Raw genomic sequence first — 19,536 nt, 5'->3', positions numbered from 1 at the left:
CGGAGCCACTAGGAAAAGGTTGTGTTACAAATACCCTATTTATGAGCATGAAAATCTCTTAATACACCTTTTCAAAGAATTAATTAAAAAATAACTTTAAACCTAATCCTTAAAAAAAAAACAAACTTTAAACCTAATGCTTAGAGATATAAATTTAACTATGAAAAAAATCTATTCATCCGATATATCTCATTTCCTTCCAATGTCATAGAAATATTATCTTTTTCTCCCCAAATTCAGGAAAGCAAACAGAGCATACATGACAGTGAGGTTAAAGGTCGGTATGAAATCTCCTCTCTTCCTTATAAAACAATTCCTTTGCAATAGGGAGTTTAGGTGATAGAATACTTCTAATTAACATATATTCTTTTTGTGACTAAATGTTAAGGTGCTGTAGAATTCCGTAGTCTAAGAAGCAGAATTTCCATTAGGATGATACCTTTTAGTTACTAGTTAGTTAGTTAGTTACTACTAACTCTAGATTTTAAAAATCCAAAATATTACTGAGCTTCTTAGTCTTCAGCCCATTTCCCTAAAACTTACACTAGATTCATAAGCCATTTTGTAATGTGTAAGACTTATACTGGATGTATATCTAGTTTTAGCTGCTATGTACAGTGCAAAGCCTTTTTCAGTAGAATCCAAAATGAGCCCTTTTAGTTTTTTCCAGTGATACAGGATTCCATTTGTTAATGGTTTTTTGTTCTCTGCCTGATTGAAGTTCTCTGGGATTAAAAAAATTCTAGACAAAAGAATGTGGGGTTCTTTTTGTTTTGTTTTGTTTTGTTTTGTTGCTATTTTCTTACCTGCCTCCTCTTTTACATTCTATAAAATTTGAAATTCCAAGTATAACAAACACTGGTAACTCACTAATTTTCCAACAGGTGAGCAAAAAGATGTCATGGTAGGTGAGCGACAGCCAGTGGACAAAAAACATCTGGAAAGCACCAATTTAACAGATACTCAACCACCTATCCTTGTCACTGCACATGAGGATGGACATCTCCGCTTGTGGACCTTGGAGGTGATGGGGCCTGTTATTTTCCTGGAACAGCAAAGAATAGGAAAGATAAAAAGGATTATTGAATAAACCTTAGCCTTCTAAGGTTCCGTATAGCATCTAATTCTATTATTGTTCAATCTTCTAGTCAATATCCTAGTTTTTCAGCCTGCTCACTGAAAATACGACTCAAAATTTATAATAGGTCAGTTTTGTAACTCAGAAGATCAAATCATCAACACTGCTAAGACAACGACTGTATTTCAAATCTTTCTTTACATTGAGCTATGAATACAACCCACCATATATTTCACTGGATATTTAAATAACATTAGATAATATAAATGATGAATATATCATTAAAGAACGTAAGAACACTGAAATGTTGAATATACATAAACTTTTAGTTATCCAAACTATTGGAAGAAGTTATTACAATAGTATTAAGAGTCCTTAAACATTTTACAGTGAAAAAATAACTTTCATGTACTAAAAGATTTTAAATGATTTGGGGGTGGAAAGTGGGGCAGGATTTGAATTGGGAGTCCAGAAATGACAGAAGGAAGGATCTTGAGTAGACTGATGATGATGACAATGAAATTTTTAGAGAGGCAAAGGAGGTAGCACCACTTGTAAGGCTCCTTTCTAGAGGGAAACCCAGAAAACAGCAAGTTTTGTATGGCAGATAGTGAGATCCAACAACACAGAACAGCATAGCTGTCTGTTGGATAAAACCTCCCAGTTGATCAGTTGACTCTTAACTTATTAATGAGAAACTCTTGGATTGAAAATGCTACAAAATATTGTCGCAATAATTTTCCCTGTGATGATCCTGGTATTTGAGCAGTGCTTTTTTTCTTCCCCGATAAATAGATAATAAAAGTGTGAGAGCAATAGAAGGAGAAAAGGTTATATCTAACTAAATCATAGGAAACAAGCGGCAGATTCAAATTTTTTCTTCCTAAGCTTCGATGTTTAATCTCCAAGTAGAGAAATGTATATGAAAGTCCTTCCCAGTGATGACTTATACTAAATGCCAAAAAACACTCTGCCAAATTTCAATCCTTATCTTGCGCCAATATTCAAAATTAGATATTTCTGAAAAGGCGAATACAATATTCTCGCTTAAAATAAGTGAGATACACTTAAATCTGAAAAGAATGTTTATTTAAAAGGAGAATATGGGGCTTCCCTGGTGGCGCAGTGGTTGAGAGTCCGCCTGCCGGTGCGGGGGACACGGGTTCGTGCCCTGGTCTGGGAGGATCCCACATGCCGTGGAGCTGCTGGGCCCGTGAGCCATGGCCGCTGAGCCTGCACGTCCGGAGCCTGTGCTCCTCAACGGGAGAGGCCACGGCGGTGAGAGGTCCGCGTACCACAAAAAAATAAAATAAAAAAGAATATGTCACTGGAAAAGGGTTGAGGAACTGCATGAAAAGGGTCATGGGAAGTGAGCAAAAACAACCCTCAGGTATAGAGGTGATCTACAATAATCAGTCTAAATGCTTATAATTATGATAATAGTCTCCACTTTTATCAATATTTAATTTCAAAGAAATAAGTCCCTATAGATAATTTCAAATTATTTTTATTACAAAGAAGAGAATCATGTTACAATTAGTAGACATAGTTCTTTGGATAAATTATTTATCGAGAAACTCAACTCCAATATTGATATTTTATAGAATTTATTATCATACTTTATACAGGGAAGACTACTGAAAGATATTCTACCTTTCACAAAACATGCTGCCATTTCTCTGACATCGCTGTATACTGATTCATGTACCAGGATACTACTGACTGGAAATGTGGGTAAGTCACTACTCTTATGTAGTTGGTCACAGGTATCTTAACAAACTGCATGGTATAAAAATGGATATAGGAAAATATGTGACATTTATTGAGACAAAAGGAAGGATGCCCAAGCTGTCAAATGAACAGAAGAATGAATGAATGTCAGGAAAACCTATTTCATTCCTAGCTCTTTATTTAAAGTAAGACATCTATTTCTTCCGTCTTTAAATTGGGTATAGGACTACCCATCCCCTTACTTTACATGTTGGGAAGAATGTAAAGTTTTCATTTTTAATCTTAAAAGGGTTATGTTGCATTAATCTTTATTCTAAAGGGAGCAATGTCATGAATTAGAGAAGAAAGAGATTATTTTTCTTAATAAGGGACTTTTTATATTTATTGTTATAACTACTACAGTTGGTCTTAATTCTTTCATGTAACACTGTTCTTTTTTTTAATGCTTCCTTTCTATTTCCTTTCTTCTGTCTTTTGAATTAAGCTTAAGTTTTCTTTTCTTCTCTCTAATACTTTGAAAGATTATGTATATGCATAATCTTATGCACATGCATATGTAAATACAGTTTTTAATTTTACTAGTGTTTACTTTTAAGTTTAAAAAAAATCAGTTTATTAGAAGTTAGACTGAAACCTCATCTTTCCAGGTAAACAGAAAGCTTAGCCTACATTACCTGTCTCTTTTTCCCATAGCCACTCCTTCACTTATTATTTGCTAATGTAATCTCGAGATTTGCATCCAGATACTGCTATTACATTAATATTTATATTTTACATCTCCTCTTTTAAAAATGTTTTTTCATTTCAAAAGTTATTTTACAAAAGTTGCAACAAATTATTTCATACCAACAATTATTTGAGTCTTCTGGAGATTATAGAAAATAATTGTTTATGTTTGCATTCAGTATTACCAGTAGGTTTACAATATTTATTTAAAGTTACCTTTACTTAAATGAACTTATTTACAAAATAGAAACAGACTCACAGACATAGAAAACAAACTTATGGTCACCAAAGGGGAAAGCAGTGGAGGAAGGATAAATTAGGAGTTTGAGATCAGGAGATACAAACTACTATACATAAAATACATAAACAACAAGGTCCTACTGTATAGCACAGGGAACTATATTCAATATCTTGTAATAAACTATGATGGAAAAGAATCTGAAAAAGAATATACATGTATAACTGAATCACTTTTCTGTACACCAGAAACGATCACAAATCAACTATACTTCAATAAAAATAAATGAATAAAGTTATCTTTATTTTATCTGTTTCTTATTGCTCATCACCAGTCCTTTTATACTCTGATAATCTTATTCTTGACTTCTTATTTTTATTTATCTGTCAATCTTCATAGTTTCCACAAACACTGTTTCTGTTTGTAGTAGAATAGAGAAATCTAAAATCAGGCAAATTGTGCTCCTTCTTGTATATTTTTGCACAAACTTTACCTTCTATATGGTAAGCCTTTTCTAACAAAATACATAGAACTAAAATTTGAAATTATCTACAAAATTCCTAGAATGCACCTCTTTTACGGTTATCCCTCTTTGTCTCTGCCCAGAACAATTTTTCTATCATGTAAGCCATCTACTTCCTGAGATTTGTAGTTTTTGCTGTGGCCTAGAAAAATAGGGTGGGGGTGCATTTGGGATCCAATCCAGTCTCATGTATATTATAATTAAAGAAGACCTCCTAGATTCTGACCTTAAGCTTCCTTTATCTGTGCTTTGGTGGATACTAGAAGAACTTTTATGGGGGTTGCTAGTGAGTCACTATTTTAATCAGGCATCCTCAGACACCATTAGTTGTTGCTTTTCTGTTGTTATTAAACAGGGTTTATCTTTTAGATCAGTTTTAGGTTCACAGAAAATTTAAGCATAAATTGCAGAGTGCTCATATACACCTTACCTCTACTGCCACACTGCACACAGCCTCCCCCATTTTCAACATTCTGCACCAGAGTGATACATTTGTTACAGTCAATGAACCTACACTGACACATAATAATCACCCAAAGTCCATAATGTATAATAGTCCAACAAATGTGTAATGACATGTATCCACCACTACAGTATCATACAGAGTAGTTTCAATATCCTACAAAAACCCTGTGCCCAGCCTATTTATCCTTCCCTCCTCTCTTAACCCAGCAATCACTGATCTTTAATGTCTCTCCACAGTTTTGGCTTTTCCAGAATGTCATGTGGTTGAAATCATATAGTATGCAGCCTTTTCAGATTGGCTTCCTTCACTTAGTAATGTGCATGTAAGGTTCTTCTCTGTCTTTTCATAGTTTGATAGCTCATTTCTTTTTAATGATGAATAGTATTCCATTGTCTGAATGCACTACAGCTTATCCATTCACCTACTGAAGGTCATCTTGGTTACTTTCAAATTTTGGCAATTATGAATAAAGCTGCTATAAATATTTAGCTGCAGGTTTTTGTGAGGACATACACTTTCAACTCATTTGGGTAAACACCAAGGAGCATGAGTTCTGGATCTCCTGGTAAGAGTATGTTTAGTTTTGTAAGAAGCTGCCAAAATGTCTTCCAAAGTAGCGGTACAACTTTGCATTCCCACCAACAATAAATGAAAGCTCCTGTTGCTCCACATCCTCACCAGCATTTGATGTTGTCAGTGTTTTGGAAATTGGCCATTCTAAGAGGTGTGCAGTGATAGTGGTTTTAATTTCCATTTCTACAATGACATAAGATGTGGAGCATCTTTTCATATATGTATTGCCTTCTTTGATGTTGTGTATGCTCAGATTTTTTGGCCTATTTTTTAATAGACTTACTTGTTTTCTGATTGTTCTTTGAGTTTCAAGAGTTCTTTGTATATTTTAGATAAAAGTCCTTTATCAGATATATCTTTGCAAATATTTTCTCCTGGCTTGTCTTCTTGCTCCCTTGATGGTACTTTTTGCAGAGCAGTAGTTTTAAATTTTAATGAAGTCCAACTTATCAATGATTTGCTTCACAGATCATGCCTTTGGTGCTGTATCTAAAAGTCATTACCAAACTTAAGGTCATCTAAATTTTCTTCTAGGACTTTTATAGTTTTGCATTTTATATTTAGATCTATGATTCATCTTCAGTTTTTTTGTGTATGAAGGGTACAAAATCTGTGTCTAGATTGAGAGTGTTTTTTTTTTAATCATGAGTGTGTATTGGATTTTGTCAGATGTTTTATCTGCATCTATTGATGTGATTGTATGATTTTTCTTCTTTAGCCTGTGGATATGGTGAATTGCATTCACTGATTTTCAAATGTTGAACCAGCCTTCTATACCTAGGATAAATCTGATTAAGTCATTGTATATAACTTTTTTATATTGCTTATTTTGTTGAGGAATTTTGCATCTATATTTATAAGAGATTTTGGTCTGTAGTTTTCTTTTATTGAAATATCTTTGTCTGGTTTTTGGTATTATAGTAATCCTGGCCTCATAAAATGAGTAAATAACTATTCCCTGTGCATCTGTCTTCTGAAAGAGACTGTAAAGAATTGATATTCTTCCTTAAATGTATGGTGGAATTCATCATTAAACCCAAGTTGTCCTGATGTTTTCTGTTTTGGAAGATTATTAATTACTGATTTAATTTCTTTAATAATATAAACCTATGTAACAAAACAAGCTTTGGTAAATTTAACAAAATTAGAATCATTTCAAGCATCTTTTTCTACCACAATGCTATGAGACTAGAAATCAACTGTAAGGGGAAAAAGCTATAAAAAAACACAAACACTTGGAGGCTAAACAATACGTTACTAAATAATGAATGGATCACTGAAGAAATCAAAGAGGAATCAGAAAATACCTGGAGACAAATGAGAATGAAAAGAGAACAATCCAAAAATGTATGGGTCACAGCAAAATCTGTTCTAAGAGGAAATTTTCTAGTAATATAAGCTTATGTCGGGAAACAAGAAAAATCTCAAATAACCTAATCTTACACCTAAATCAACAAGAGAAAGAAGAATAATCAAAGCCAAAAGCTACTAGAGGGAAAGAAATCATAAAGATCAGAGCAGAAATAGATGAAATAGAGACTAAGTAAACAATAGAAAAGATCAATGAAACTAAATTCTGGTTCTTTGAAAAGATAAACAAAATTAATAAGCCTCTAGCCAGACTCATCAAGAAAAAAAGAGAAAGGGCCCAAATCAGTAAAATCAGAAATGAAAAAGGAGAAGATAAAATGGACACCACAGAAATACAAAGGAACATAAGAGACTACTATGAACAACTAGATGCCAATAAAATGGACAACCTAGAAGAAATGGACAAATTCTTAGCAATGTACAATCTCCTAAGATTGAACCAGGAAGAAATAGAAAATATGAACAGACAAATTACCAGTACTGAAATTGAATCAGCAGTTTTAAAACTCCCAACAAACAAAAGTCCAGGACTAGATGGCTTCACAGGTGAATTCTACCAAACATTTAGAGAACAGTTAACACATATCCTTCTCAAACTATTCCAAAAAACTGCAGAGGAAGGAATGCTTCTGAACTAATTCTATTGTACAAGGCCAGAATCACCCTGATACCAAAACCAGACAAAGATATGACAAAAAACAAAAATTACAGGCCAATATTGCTGATGAAAACAGAGGAAAAACTCCTCAACAAAATACTAGCAAACTGAATCCAGCAACACATTAAAAGGATCATACACCATGATCAATTGGGATTTATCCCAGGGATGCAAGGATTCTTCAATATATGCAAATCAATCAATGTGATACACCATATTAACAAACTGAAGAATAAAAAACATATGATCATCTCAATAGATGCAGAAGAAGCTTTTGACAAAATTCAACACCTATTTATGATAAAAACTCTCCAGAAAGTGTGCATAGAGGGAAACTACCTCAACATAATAAAAGCCATATATGACAAACTCACAGCTAACATCATATTCAATGGTGAAGAGCTGAAAGCCTTTCCTCTAAGATCAGGAAAAAGACAAGGATGTCCACTCTCTCCACTTTTATTCAACATAGTTTTGGAAGTCCTAGCCATGGCAATCAGAGAAGAAAAAGAAAATGAATCCAAATTGGAAAAGGAGAAGTAAAACTGTCACTTTTTGAGGATGACATGATACTACACATAGAAAATCCTAAAGAAGCTACCAGAAAACTACTAGAGCTCATCAATGAATTCAGTAAAGTTGCAGAATACAAAATAAATACACAGAAATCTGTTTCATTTCTATACACTAACAACGAACTATCAGAAAAAGAAATTTAGAAACAAAACCCATTTACCATTGCATCAAAAAGAATAAAATACCTGAAATAAATCTACCTAAGGAGGTAAAAGACCTATACTTAAAAAACTACAAGTCTCTGATGAAGGAAATTGAAGATGACACAAACAGACAGAAAGATATACAGTGTTCATGAATTGGAAGAATTAGCATTGTTAAAATGACCATACTACCCAAGGTAATCTACAGACTCAATGCAATCCCTATCAAAATACCAATGACATTTTTTCACAAAACTAGGGCAAATAATTTAAAAAATTTGTACGGGAACACAAAGACCTTGAATAGCCAAAACAACCTTGAGAAAGAAGAACAGAGCTGGAGAAACCATACTCCCTGACTTCAGACTATATTACAAAGCTACAGTAATCAAAATAGTATGATACTGGTGGAAAAAAAAAGATACACAGATCAGTAGAACAGAGTACAGAGCCCAGAAATAAACCCACACACTTATGGTCAATTAATTTATGACAAAGGAGGCAAGAGTATACAATGGAGAAAAGACAGTCTCATCAATAAGTTGTGCTGGGAAAACTGGGCAGCTACATGTAAAATAATGAAGTTAGAACACTTTCTCATACCATATACAAAAATAAACTCTAAATGGATTAAATATCTAAATGTAAGACAGAAAACCATAAAACTCCTTGAGGAAAACATAGGCAGAACACTCTTTGACATAAATTGTAGCAATATATATATTTTTTGTATCTGTCTGCCAAAGCAAAGGAAATAAAAGCAAAAATAAACAAATGGGAACTAATTAAAGTTAAAAGTTTTGCACAGAGAAGGAAACCATTGACAAAATGAAGAAACAACCAAAATGAATGGGAGAAAGTATTTGCAATTGATATTAAATGTATAAGGGATTAATATCCAAAATACATAAACAGCTCATATGAATCAACATTAAAAAAATAAAACTCCAAAACTCAGACTTCCCTGGTGGGGTCATGCAGTGGTTAAGACTCTGCACGCCCAATGCAGGGATCCTGGGTTTGATCCCTGGCCTGGGAACTAGATCCCACATGCATGCTGCAACAAAGAGTTCACATGCCACAACTAAGGAGCCAGTGAGCCACAACTAAGGAGCTGGTGAGCTGCAACTAAGGAGCCCATGAGCCGCAACTAAGGAGCCCAGCTACCACAACTAAGACCTGATGCAACCAAATTAAAAAAATAAATCCAATTTTAAAAAATGGGCTGAAGAACTGAATTGACATTTTTTTCCAAAGAGGACATGCAGATGGCCAACAGGCACAGGAAAAGATGCTCAACATCACTAATCATCAGCAAAATGCAAATCAAAACCACAATGAGATAACACCTCACACCTGTCAGAATGGCTAACATCAAAAAGTTTACAAATAACAAATGTTGGTGAGGATGTGGAGAAAAGGGAAGCCTTCTACACTGTTAGTGGGAATGTAAATTGGTGCAACCACTGTGGAAAACAGTATGAGGGTTTCTCAAAAAACTATAAATAGACCATATGACCCAACAGTTCCACTCTTGGGTATATATCTGAAAAAAACAGAACACTAATTCAAGAAAAATACACCTAATGTTCATAGTAGCATTATTTACAATTGCCAAGATATGGAAGCAACCTACATGCCCATTAACAGATGAATGGGCAGAGAAGATGTGAGATATATATATAATGAAATACTACTCAGCCATAAAAGAGAATGAAATTTTGCCATTTGCAAAAACATGGATGGACTTGGAGGGTATTATGCTAAGTGAAATAAGTCACACAGAGAAAGACAAATACTGTATGATATCACTTATATGTGGAATCTTAAAAAAAACTAATGCATATAATAGAAGAAAATAGAGAACAAGCTAGTGGTTACCAGTGGGGAGAGGGAAGCAGGGGGTAAGATAGGAGTAGGGAATTAAGAAGTACAAGCTATTATGTATAAAATAAATAAGCTACAAGAATATATTTTATAATATAGGGAATATAGCCAATATTTTATAATAACTTTAAATAGAGTATAACCTTTAAAAATTGTGGATCATCATGTTGTACACCTGTGACATAATATTATACATCAATTATATCTCACTTTTTAAAAGTTTTAAAAATGTAGGCCTGTACAGATTGTCTAGCTTCTTGTGTGAGTTTTGGCAGATTGTGCTCTCATGGAATTGGTCCATTTAATCTGGGTTATTAAATTTGTGGGCATAGAGTTCATAGTATTCCTTTATTATCCTTTTAGTGCCCATGAGGCCTGTAGTGATGTCCCCTCTTAATTAATGATATTAGTAATTTATGTTTTCTCTTTTTTTTCTTAGTTAGCAGTGCTTTATCATTTTATTGATCTTTTCAAACAAGCAACTTTTGGTTTTGTTGATTTTTTTCTGTTGATTTTCTACTTTTAGTTTAATAGATTACTGTTCTAATTTTTATTATTTCTCTGCCTCTGCTTACTTTGGATTTAATTTACTCTTCTTTTTCTAGTTTCCTAAGGTGGAAACTTAGATTATTTATTTTAGATATTTCTTCTTTTCTAATATATACATCTAATGCTATAAATTTCTCTTATAAGCACTGCTTTCACTGCTTTCCACAAATTTTGATAAGGTGTATTTTCACTTTCATTTAGTTAAAAATATTTTTAAATTTCTATAGAGATTTCTTTATTGACCTATTATTTAGAAGTGTGTTGTTTAATCTCCAAGTATTTTGAGATTTTCCAGCTTAATTTTTGTTGTTGATTTCTAATTTAATTCCATTGTGCCATTTCTTACATTGAGAGCATACATTTTATGATTTCCATCCTTTTAAATTTGTTAAGGTGTGATTTATGGCTCAGAAAGTGGTCTATCTCAGTAAATGTTCCATGAGAGCTTGAGAAGTATGTGTATTCTGCTGCTGTTTGATGAAGTACTCTATGGATGTCAATTATATCCATGTTGATTGATGGTGCTGTTTAGTTCAACTATGTCCTTACTGATTTTCTGTCCATTTCTGATAGTTGGGTGTTGAAGTCTCCAACTATAAACATGGATTCATCTATTCCTCCTTGTGATTCTGTATTTTGATGCTCTATTATGCACATACATGTTAAGGATTGTTATGTCTTCTTGAAGTATCAACCCCTTTATCATTATGTAATGCCCCTCTTTGTTCCTGATAATTTTCCTTGCTCTGAAGACTTCCTTTTTGAAAGTAATAATAGGTACTCCTACTTTTTTTTTTATTGGTGTTAGCACAATACATCTTTCTCTTTACTTTTCATCTATATGTGTCTTTATATTTAAAGTGGATTTTTTGTGGATAACATATAGTTGGGTGTTACCTTTTATTCTATTCTGACAATCTCTGTCTTTTAATTGGTTTATTCAGCTGTTGACCTCTAAAGTGATCACTGATATAGTTGAATTAATATCTACCATATTTCTTACTGTTTTCTCTTTGATGCCCTTGTTTTTTGTCCCTTCTTTTGTCTTCTACTATTTTTCTGCCTTTTGTGGTTTTAAGTGAGCATTTTATATGATTCCATTTTCCCTCCATTCTTAGCATATCAAATATACTCCTTTTAAAATTTTGTTTATTTATTTGTTTGTTTTTGAGTGCAGGGCATGAGTCTGTTGCTGCTGCTGGCACTGAGTGGTCAGAGCCTCGGCCTGGCCTGCCAACCTGGGCATCTCTTCCCTGACAAGCACCCTGCACCTCGTTATCAAGTAGCAACCATGGAACATTTTCTTAACTTTTAAAAGTGGTCTCCCCAGAATTTACAATATATATTTACATCAAATCCATGTCCACTTTCAAATAATAACACTATACCACTTCACAGGTAGTGCAAGTACCTTATAAGATAAAAGTATTCCTAATTCTTCTATCACTTAACATCCTTGCTGTCTTTCATTTCAAGTATTCATAAGCTATAATCATCAAATACAGTTGCTGTTATTATTTTGAATAAACTGTTATCTATTAGTTTTTATCTTCATTCTTTCTCTTATGCATGTCTTTCTTTATGTAAATTTGAGTTTCTGACCTGTATCTTTTTCCTTCTCTCTTAAGAACTTTAAAAAACAGTTCTTGCAAGGCAGGTTTACTGGCAATAAAAACTCTGTTTTTGTTTGTCTGAGAAAATCTTTATTTCTCCTTCACTTTTAAAGAATAATTTCTCAGGATACAGAATTCTAGGTTGGTGGGGTTTTTGCTCAACACTTTAAATATTTCACTCTATTCTCTTCTTGCTTGTGTAGAGTTTCTGAGAAGTCATATGTAATTCTTATCTTTGCTCCTCTAAAAAAGGTGTTATTTTCCCCCCTCTGGCTTCTTTGAAGATTATTTCTTTTCTTTCTTTTTTTAAAATAATTAATTAATTAATTTTTGGCTGCGTTGGGTTTTCATTGCTGCACACAGGCTTTCTCTAGTTGCGGTGAGCGGGGGGTACTCTTCGTTGCAGTGCACGGGCTTCTCATTGTGGTGGCTTCTCTTGTTGCGGAGCAGGGGCTCTAGGTACGCGGGCTTCAGTAGTTGTGTTTCGTGGGCTCTAGAGCACAGGCTCAGTAGTTGTGGTGCACGGACTTAGTTGCTCCGCGGCATGTCGGATTTTTCCGGACCAGGGCTGGAACCCATGTCCCCTGCATTGGCAGGCAGATTCTTAACCACTGCGCCACTAGGGAAGTCCCTGAAGATTATTTCTTTATATTTGATTTTCTGCAGTTTGAATATGATGCTCAGTGTAGTCATTGTTGCTTTTTTAAATCTAATTTTTGTAGCTATCATTTGGATTGTAGGATTTGTGTGTCCATAACAGCTTGCACTCCATTTGGTAGTGGTGTATTCATTTCTATTTCATCTACCCTGATGTTTACAACAATTTTGAGTGTATGAGGCAAAACATTATGACTTATTAAGCTAGAAATGAAAAGGAATTTCTACATGTAAAAATTGATATGAAACTTCGTCTTTCATTTCTGGTTTCTCAGATTCAATTTTTTCTTTTTTTGCCTCTTTCACTTTTAACTTTATTTGGCAAAGCAGCACTGCATAAACTGTTCAGTAACTAGGACGCAGCTTACACAGCATGTTAAATCCATATACATTATCAGCAGCAAATTAGAAACAGAGAAAACAATACTGAGCTACAAGTCTCCTATAACTTTTAAAGAAAGGAAGAACTATGCCAAGTATGTCCAATCTGAACAGCTGTTTTAAAGGAAATCACTTGCCATCTTCTTAAGTTTTAATATTTACAAATGCTTAGTTTTAAGGTAACAGAGCAGCTGATTGTATCTACATGCCATTCTATGACACCACGTCAAAAGCTTTAAAAAGGGAGCTCATCTCTATTTTCTTTGTAGCATCGAAGAGACGTCCAAAATCCAAGAAACTTAACTTGTGAATGGTGGTGTTATCTGATACACAAAAGCAATCTGATAAATTCACATCAGAACAGAACTAAGTGTCTAAGAAAAGAAAAACCACTCCTCAAAATCAATTCACAAACTAAGTTTTCTACTTTGCAGAACCCCTCCTTTTAATATGTAAAGTAAAATGTGGGCATGTTAAAGTAATAATACACAAATTTATACTTAGCATCCTTCTTCTACCAGTTTGGCTTCTGTGCCTCTTTGAAGGATTAGAAATCCCACAAAACCACACATTTTCATGCTGAAAATAGTGTATGAAAGCCCAAAACAAGCTGTGATGCTGTTGATTTTCAAAAAGCTTTAAGGACTGAGGTGAGCAATCCACTGTAATATTATATACAGGTCAAGCTGATGTTGCTAAAAAGCAGCAGTTCATCCCTAGACCACTGTGGGGTTTTTTGTTTTTGTTTTTTTTAATCTGTTAAAGCCATGTATATCACTGCCATCTTGTAGCTTGTCACACTGTTCCAACATCTGGTTTCCACCTGCAGGACCAACCGGTAATATCAATCTTCCACCAGGCTTTAACTGGTCTATTAGAGCCTGGGGCACAACTGGGGTTGCAGCTCCTACACGAATAACATCATACGGAGTTTCTTCAGCATACTCCATTCTTCCATCTCCCACAACAAGTTGCACTCTCCCTGAAAACAAAAGCATTGGATAATCTACTAGCTCTTTAATGTGATCAATTCCTATGACTTTTCCACTAGATCCAACTTCATGCAAAACATGAAGAATTCCACTTCCATATCTACATCAAAAGCTTTAGCTCCTTCATGCAATTAATCAAATAGAAGTACAAGTGCATATGCATACATGTGTGGAGCACTGATTTTTGCTTGGAACCCTATTGATTGTGGAGAATCCATATAAGGGTTTCATCTTGCATAGTGGGAGTGGTCTGTGGCCAGCATTACTTCAAATACTTTGTCTTGATGATTCCATTTTTGCGGAGGTTGTGGATTTGCTCCGAGTGGCTGACACCACCAGATTTTCAGGCCATCGCTAAGAACACTCAGAGCAGGCACAGGACCACGTCCAGCGCAACAACGGTGCCCAGCAGCTTCCCAAGAGTGAGAACACTTCCCACATGGTCACTGCCTTGCTCGCGTCCCTGCTGCAGCTGCCTCCACTGCACCTCTCAGATACTATTTTATTTACCATTTTAAATGCCTGATTCAAAACAAGTCTGAATAGTATTTACTTAGACAACAGAATATCTAATTAAAAATTCCAATGTTTAAATTTCACACAGAAGGACACGTTATCCTTTGCAGTATTAGTTCCTTCCTGGATCCACCTCATGATGAAAAGGTAAGAACTTTAGTTTTAGTTTAATTAATGAATCAATTGAGCTAGACACCACAAAAAATAGAAATACAGGACACAACTGCCTATTCTCAAGTCATATATACTACTATTGAAACTTAAGCTATATGGCAAATAACAATGGTGTACTGGAGAAAATAGGGGATGAATGAGTGAGTGAGCAAACCAGCCACTGGTCACTCTGCATCTGTTTCATGTTTTGACTTATTTGTTAGAGTCTATGTGGAAACCCAGAGCTTAAAAGAATTCATACATCATCTAGTCCTCCAGTCATTGTCTATATCTTATACAACTTCATAGAAGAAAGTTCCATAACCTTTCCTTTCAAGCCCAGCCTAGTTCCCAGACATTATTATTTTCAAGAAAATCTTCTTCCCCTCTAGTCTAAATCATCCTTATAATTAAATATATACTATTCTATTTTTAGTGTTAATGCAATGTAAATGTCAACATCCTTATTTGTTAACCATTTAAATATGCACTTCTTGTGTGTATGTGGATATGCAAATATAACTACATATATTATAAAAACTAAACACTAATTAAAGAGTACAGCAAAGAAGCACTATTTTATCATAGGCTTATTTCCCTTAAAGTTAATACTTCAAATCCAAAAGCTAAATATTTACTTAAATAATAATGTTTTGGTTTTGGATTATTGGTATTAATACTAACATATGGATACGTGGATTAGGATAGGATTCCTGCAGAGTGTTTTAGAATGATTATTGTTTCAAACATTATTTCATTTGATCTATGGGTTTTCTTTCTGTTTCCAAGAACCAATTATTGTTTTTATAATGTTCAGATATTTAGCTTTAGTATGATTATCTTCAATTTGCAGAGGGGAAATCAGAGTGGCCTGCCTGGGATCACATCACAGTTAATGATGAAGTCAGGGCCAGAACCAGGGTTCTTGTCCTCTAATCTAATGCTCTTTCCATATCTAACACATACAGCTAGCAAATGGAAAACAGTAAGTTTCAACTTACTGTTTCAACTATAAGGCATGTTATGAGCGGAACAAAAACAATCATATGCTTGAACCATCTATGAGTAGAGGGTTATCTAACTGTTTTCTCTTACTCATGATGATTATCAATATTCTATTAATTTGAGCAGATAAAAAATACAATTCAAAACCTACATTTTTGCAAATGGACTTCCTACAAACTGGCAATCAAGACCTTTCAAAATTCAGAGAAAATCTTTAAAACAAAGTTATGTATTAATATTGAATTAGAATAATAGTGGAATTGATTTTAAAGCATTTTCACCAATTTAAAAGAGAATCTATTTTAACAATGTGTTTAAATTGTTCCCTATTCAACCTCATTTCAACGTTTTCTTTATTTGGACAATGCGATTTTCCAATTTGTATCTGGCTGCTTATTTTTAAATATATAACAGAATCTGGTCATAAGATGCCTCATTATTACATACACTAATATGTACCATGCATTGAACAAGATTCAGTTATAGATTACAACTATAGTGAAAATGTCAGTCTATAAATCAGAGGTTAATCTGGTTCTCTTGCAACAGTACTGTTTAAAAGATGCTCCATGGAATACCGATAGTCTAAAGATAGGGTAGTCAAAACCTATCCACAGAAAGGAAAGTAATACATGATTATATTCACATGCCTACAGAAAAAAGTCTTAGACCAGTGATTTTCTAATTACAGGATGTTATCCACTAGGGGGAGTCATCAAATCAATTTAATAAGTGACAAGCAGTATTTTTATGAAAATAGAAGAGTGGAGTGGAATGAATACAATAGAATAGAATAGACAATATCAGTATACATTATACATAATAAAGTTAAGTATCCTTTGTAAAGGTTACTGAAACTTGTTTCAGATGCATGTGCAGGTATTGCATGTGTTTACTGGGTCATGAAGTAAAATGTATTTCTTACTATAGATGTGGTCCATATTATTGAAATACTTGCCTTAGAGGATCCCATCCCAAGGCAGGGAAATAACCTTTGGATGACCAAAGGTTCTTGAAAAGCTTTAAGAAAATAAGTAGAAGAATGCAGATTTTACCCTGGCTCTCTAGGAACATGGAATTGAATCAGAAGGTCAAGAAATTTAGGAGGAATTTTGCCTAACCTATGTTAAAGTCCAAATGAATTCAGGCCTTATAGAACTCTAAGCTGCCAGAATTCTAGCTCCCACATAGATGAGCAGGAGGAAGTAATATCTTAGTTTGGGTTCATCAGTGATAGAGAGGGAACATATTTTACAGGGATATTACTGCAGAGCAAGCTCCCCAGTTGACAGCTCTAGTTCACACAGTTTAAAATTTTCTTCTAGAGTCCATTTAGAGGCTCTAAAGTTGAGGATAAGTCACATCCTGAAGGAACATACCAATCAAGCCTCAAGATGTCTTTGAGAGAGAATGAGCTGGGCCCATTCCTTTTATTAATTCCTTGTGGTATATAATTATCATATATACCCCACCATCACCACCAAAACAACAACAAAACAAACAAACAAAAACAATTAGCCATGGATCTTTGGATAAAATTTGGAAATAGGAAAAGTCTTCTTGCCAATCTCACCTTTGGCCTTCCTTTTTAACTCTGCTTTCTCCTGCTTCTTATTATATTTTTCAGTCCCCGCCCCCCACAACACTTCTACCAAGACTTTTCTTTCATCTAGTCATCTGTTTATCCTCAACTAAATGAATTGCTAATCCTCAATTAAATGATAAGTTGCTAAAGATGTAAGATAGTTCCTGTTCCAGGGATATGTATAGATTAAAAAATATCTATAAATAGAATTTTTGGTACCTCAACAAGCAAAAGAAGAGATAATTGGGGTGGGCATTTCATTGTCTTGTGCAGATGTCCACACCATTCATTCATTAGCTTAGCTCTTTAATGATTAACGTTTTTTTGCTCAAGATTGAATTTGAATCAGTACATCCTTATTACATGAGATATGCTTTATTGTTGCTGTCTAGAAAGTCAAACAGCTGCTGTCCTGGCGTGCTCATTCTTTAGAAATTACTCAAATAATCTATGTAGAAGACAAACAAGTGGTGCTGACTGCCTCCATCGATGGCTCAGTGAGGTATGGACCTTCATATAGTGAATTCAGGGTGTGAGAGGTAAAGGATTTTAAGCTAAAGTTTGAGTATATACCATAAATGTAATCTTTTTTTTTTCCCGGAGAAAACAAACATTTTATTTTATTTTATTTTTAACAACTTTATTGGAGTATAATTGCTTTACAATGTTATGTTAGTTTCTGGTGTATAACAAAGTGAATCAGCTATACACATATATATACCTCCGTATCCCCTCCCTCTTGTGTCTCCCTCCCTCCCTCCCTATTCCACCCCTCTAGGTGGTCACAAAGCACCTAGCTGATCTCCCTGTGCTATGCGGCTGCTTCCCACTAGCTATCTATTTTACATGTGGTAGTGTGTATATGTCAATGCTACTCTCTCACTTCGTCCCAGCTTACCTTTCCCCCTCCCTGTGTCCTCAAGTCCATTCTCTACATCTGCGTGTTTATTCCTGTCTGCCCCTAGGTTCATTAGAACCACTTTTTTTGTTTTTAGATCCCATATATATGTGTTAACACACAGTATTTGTTTTTCTCTTTCTGACTTCACTCTGTATGACAGACTCTAGGTCCATCCACCTCATTACAAAAAACTCAATTTCATTTCTTTTTATGGTTGAGTAATATTTCATTGTATATATGTGCCACATCATCTTTATCCATTCACCTGTCGATGGACACTTAGGTTGCTTCCATATCCTGGCTATTGTGAATAGTGCTGCAATGAACATTGTGGTACATGACCCTTTTTGAATTATGGTTTTCTCAGGGTATATGCCCAGTAGTGGGATTGCTGGGTCATATGGTAGTTCTATTTGTAGCTTTTTAAGGAACCTCCATACTGCTCTCCATAGTGGCTGTATCAATTTACATTCCCACAAACAGTGCAAGAGGGTTCCCTTTACTTCACACCCTCTCTAGCATCATAAAAGCAATCTTGATTAAAATAAATAAACAAACAAATAAAACATGACACAAAAGGGCTTTGAGAAGGTAACCACTGATTTGCAATTCTTTTCCACACCCAAGGAAATGAGATGTCATGCTCATCAACATTAAAAGGATAATAAATACTTTCAATACAAGTGTTCTTACAGAATTATCTCAAATCATTAAGCAATATGGGTAGCTAAGAGATAGACCCAAGCCCAGAGAAGACCATAGGATACATAGGACCAGAAGTCATTAAAAAAATCATAGGAAAGAACAACTAATACTGAGAAAAGTGAAAGTGAGCTAATTGTTTCAATGACAATGTGATTGATATTACAAAGCCTACTTGTTTTTATGGTTCTTTTCTTCCTTGGTTGCTTCACCTGCTTCAGAGGGGTGAGCACAGTGCTGCAATTGGAGCAAACAGAGATGATTTACTAGGACTGTAATCAATTACATTCTCTAGAGAGCTTCCCTTCAGGATCAGCTTTCTTTTTTAAAATTGAGATATAATTTATATATAACATTATATTAGTGTCAGGTGTACAACATAATGTTTCAATATATGTATATACTGTGAAATGATTACAATAAGTCTAGTTAATATTTGTCACCATACATAGTTACAAAATATTTTTTTGCTTCTAATGAGGACTTTTAATATCTACTACCTCAGTATTAAT

The 19,536-nt window shown here is 34.4% G+C and overlaps 1 protein-coding gene and 1 pseudogene across 1 annotated transcript in view; one reads left to right on the top strand and one right to left on the bottom strand.

Moving 5' to 3' along the window:
• The window catches only part of WDR64 (WD repeat domain 64), a 153,624-nt gene that overhangs the window by 111,883 nt on the left and 22,205 nt on the right, over positions 1 to 19,536 (top strand). Inside the window, exons 19-23 of the mRNA XM_060142078.1 lie at positions 241 to 277; positions 885 to 1,024; positions 2,707 to 2,812; positions 14,767 to 14,825; positions 17,814 to 17,923. Of these exons, the coding sequence (XP_059998061.1) occupies positions 241 to 277; positions 885 to 1,024; positions 2,707 to 2,812; positions 14,767 to 14,825; positions 17,814 to 17,923 (452 nt within the window). The remainder of the gene's footprint in view (positions 1 to 240; positions 278 to 884; positions 1,025 to 2,706; positions 2,813 to 14,766; positions 14,826 to 17,813; positions 17,924 to 19,536) is intronic.
• LOC132516418 (protein-L-isoaspartate(D-aspartate) O-methyltransferase-like) lies at positions 13,887 to 14,529 on the bottom strand (annotated as a pseudogene).

This window comes from Lagenorhynchus albirostris, chromosome 2, assembly GCF_949774975.1.
Source record: "Lagenorhynchus albirostris chromosome 2, mLagAlb1.1, whole genome shotgun sequence".
Taxonomy (NCBI): Eukaryota; Metazoa; Chordata; class Mammalia; order Artiodactyla; family Delphinidae; genus Lagenorhynchus; species Lagenorhynchus albirostris.
Note: the sequence above shows the minus strand (reverse complement) of the source record. Positions and strands in the feature narration are given on the sequence as shown.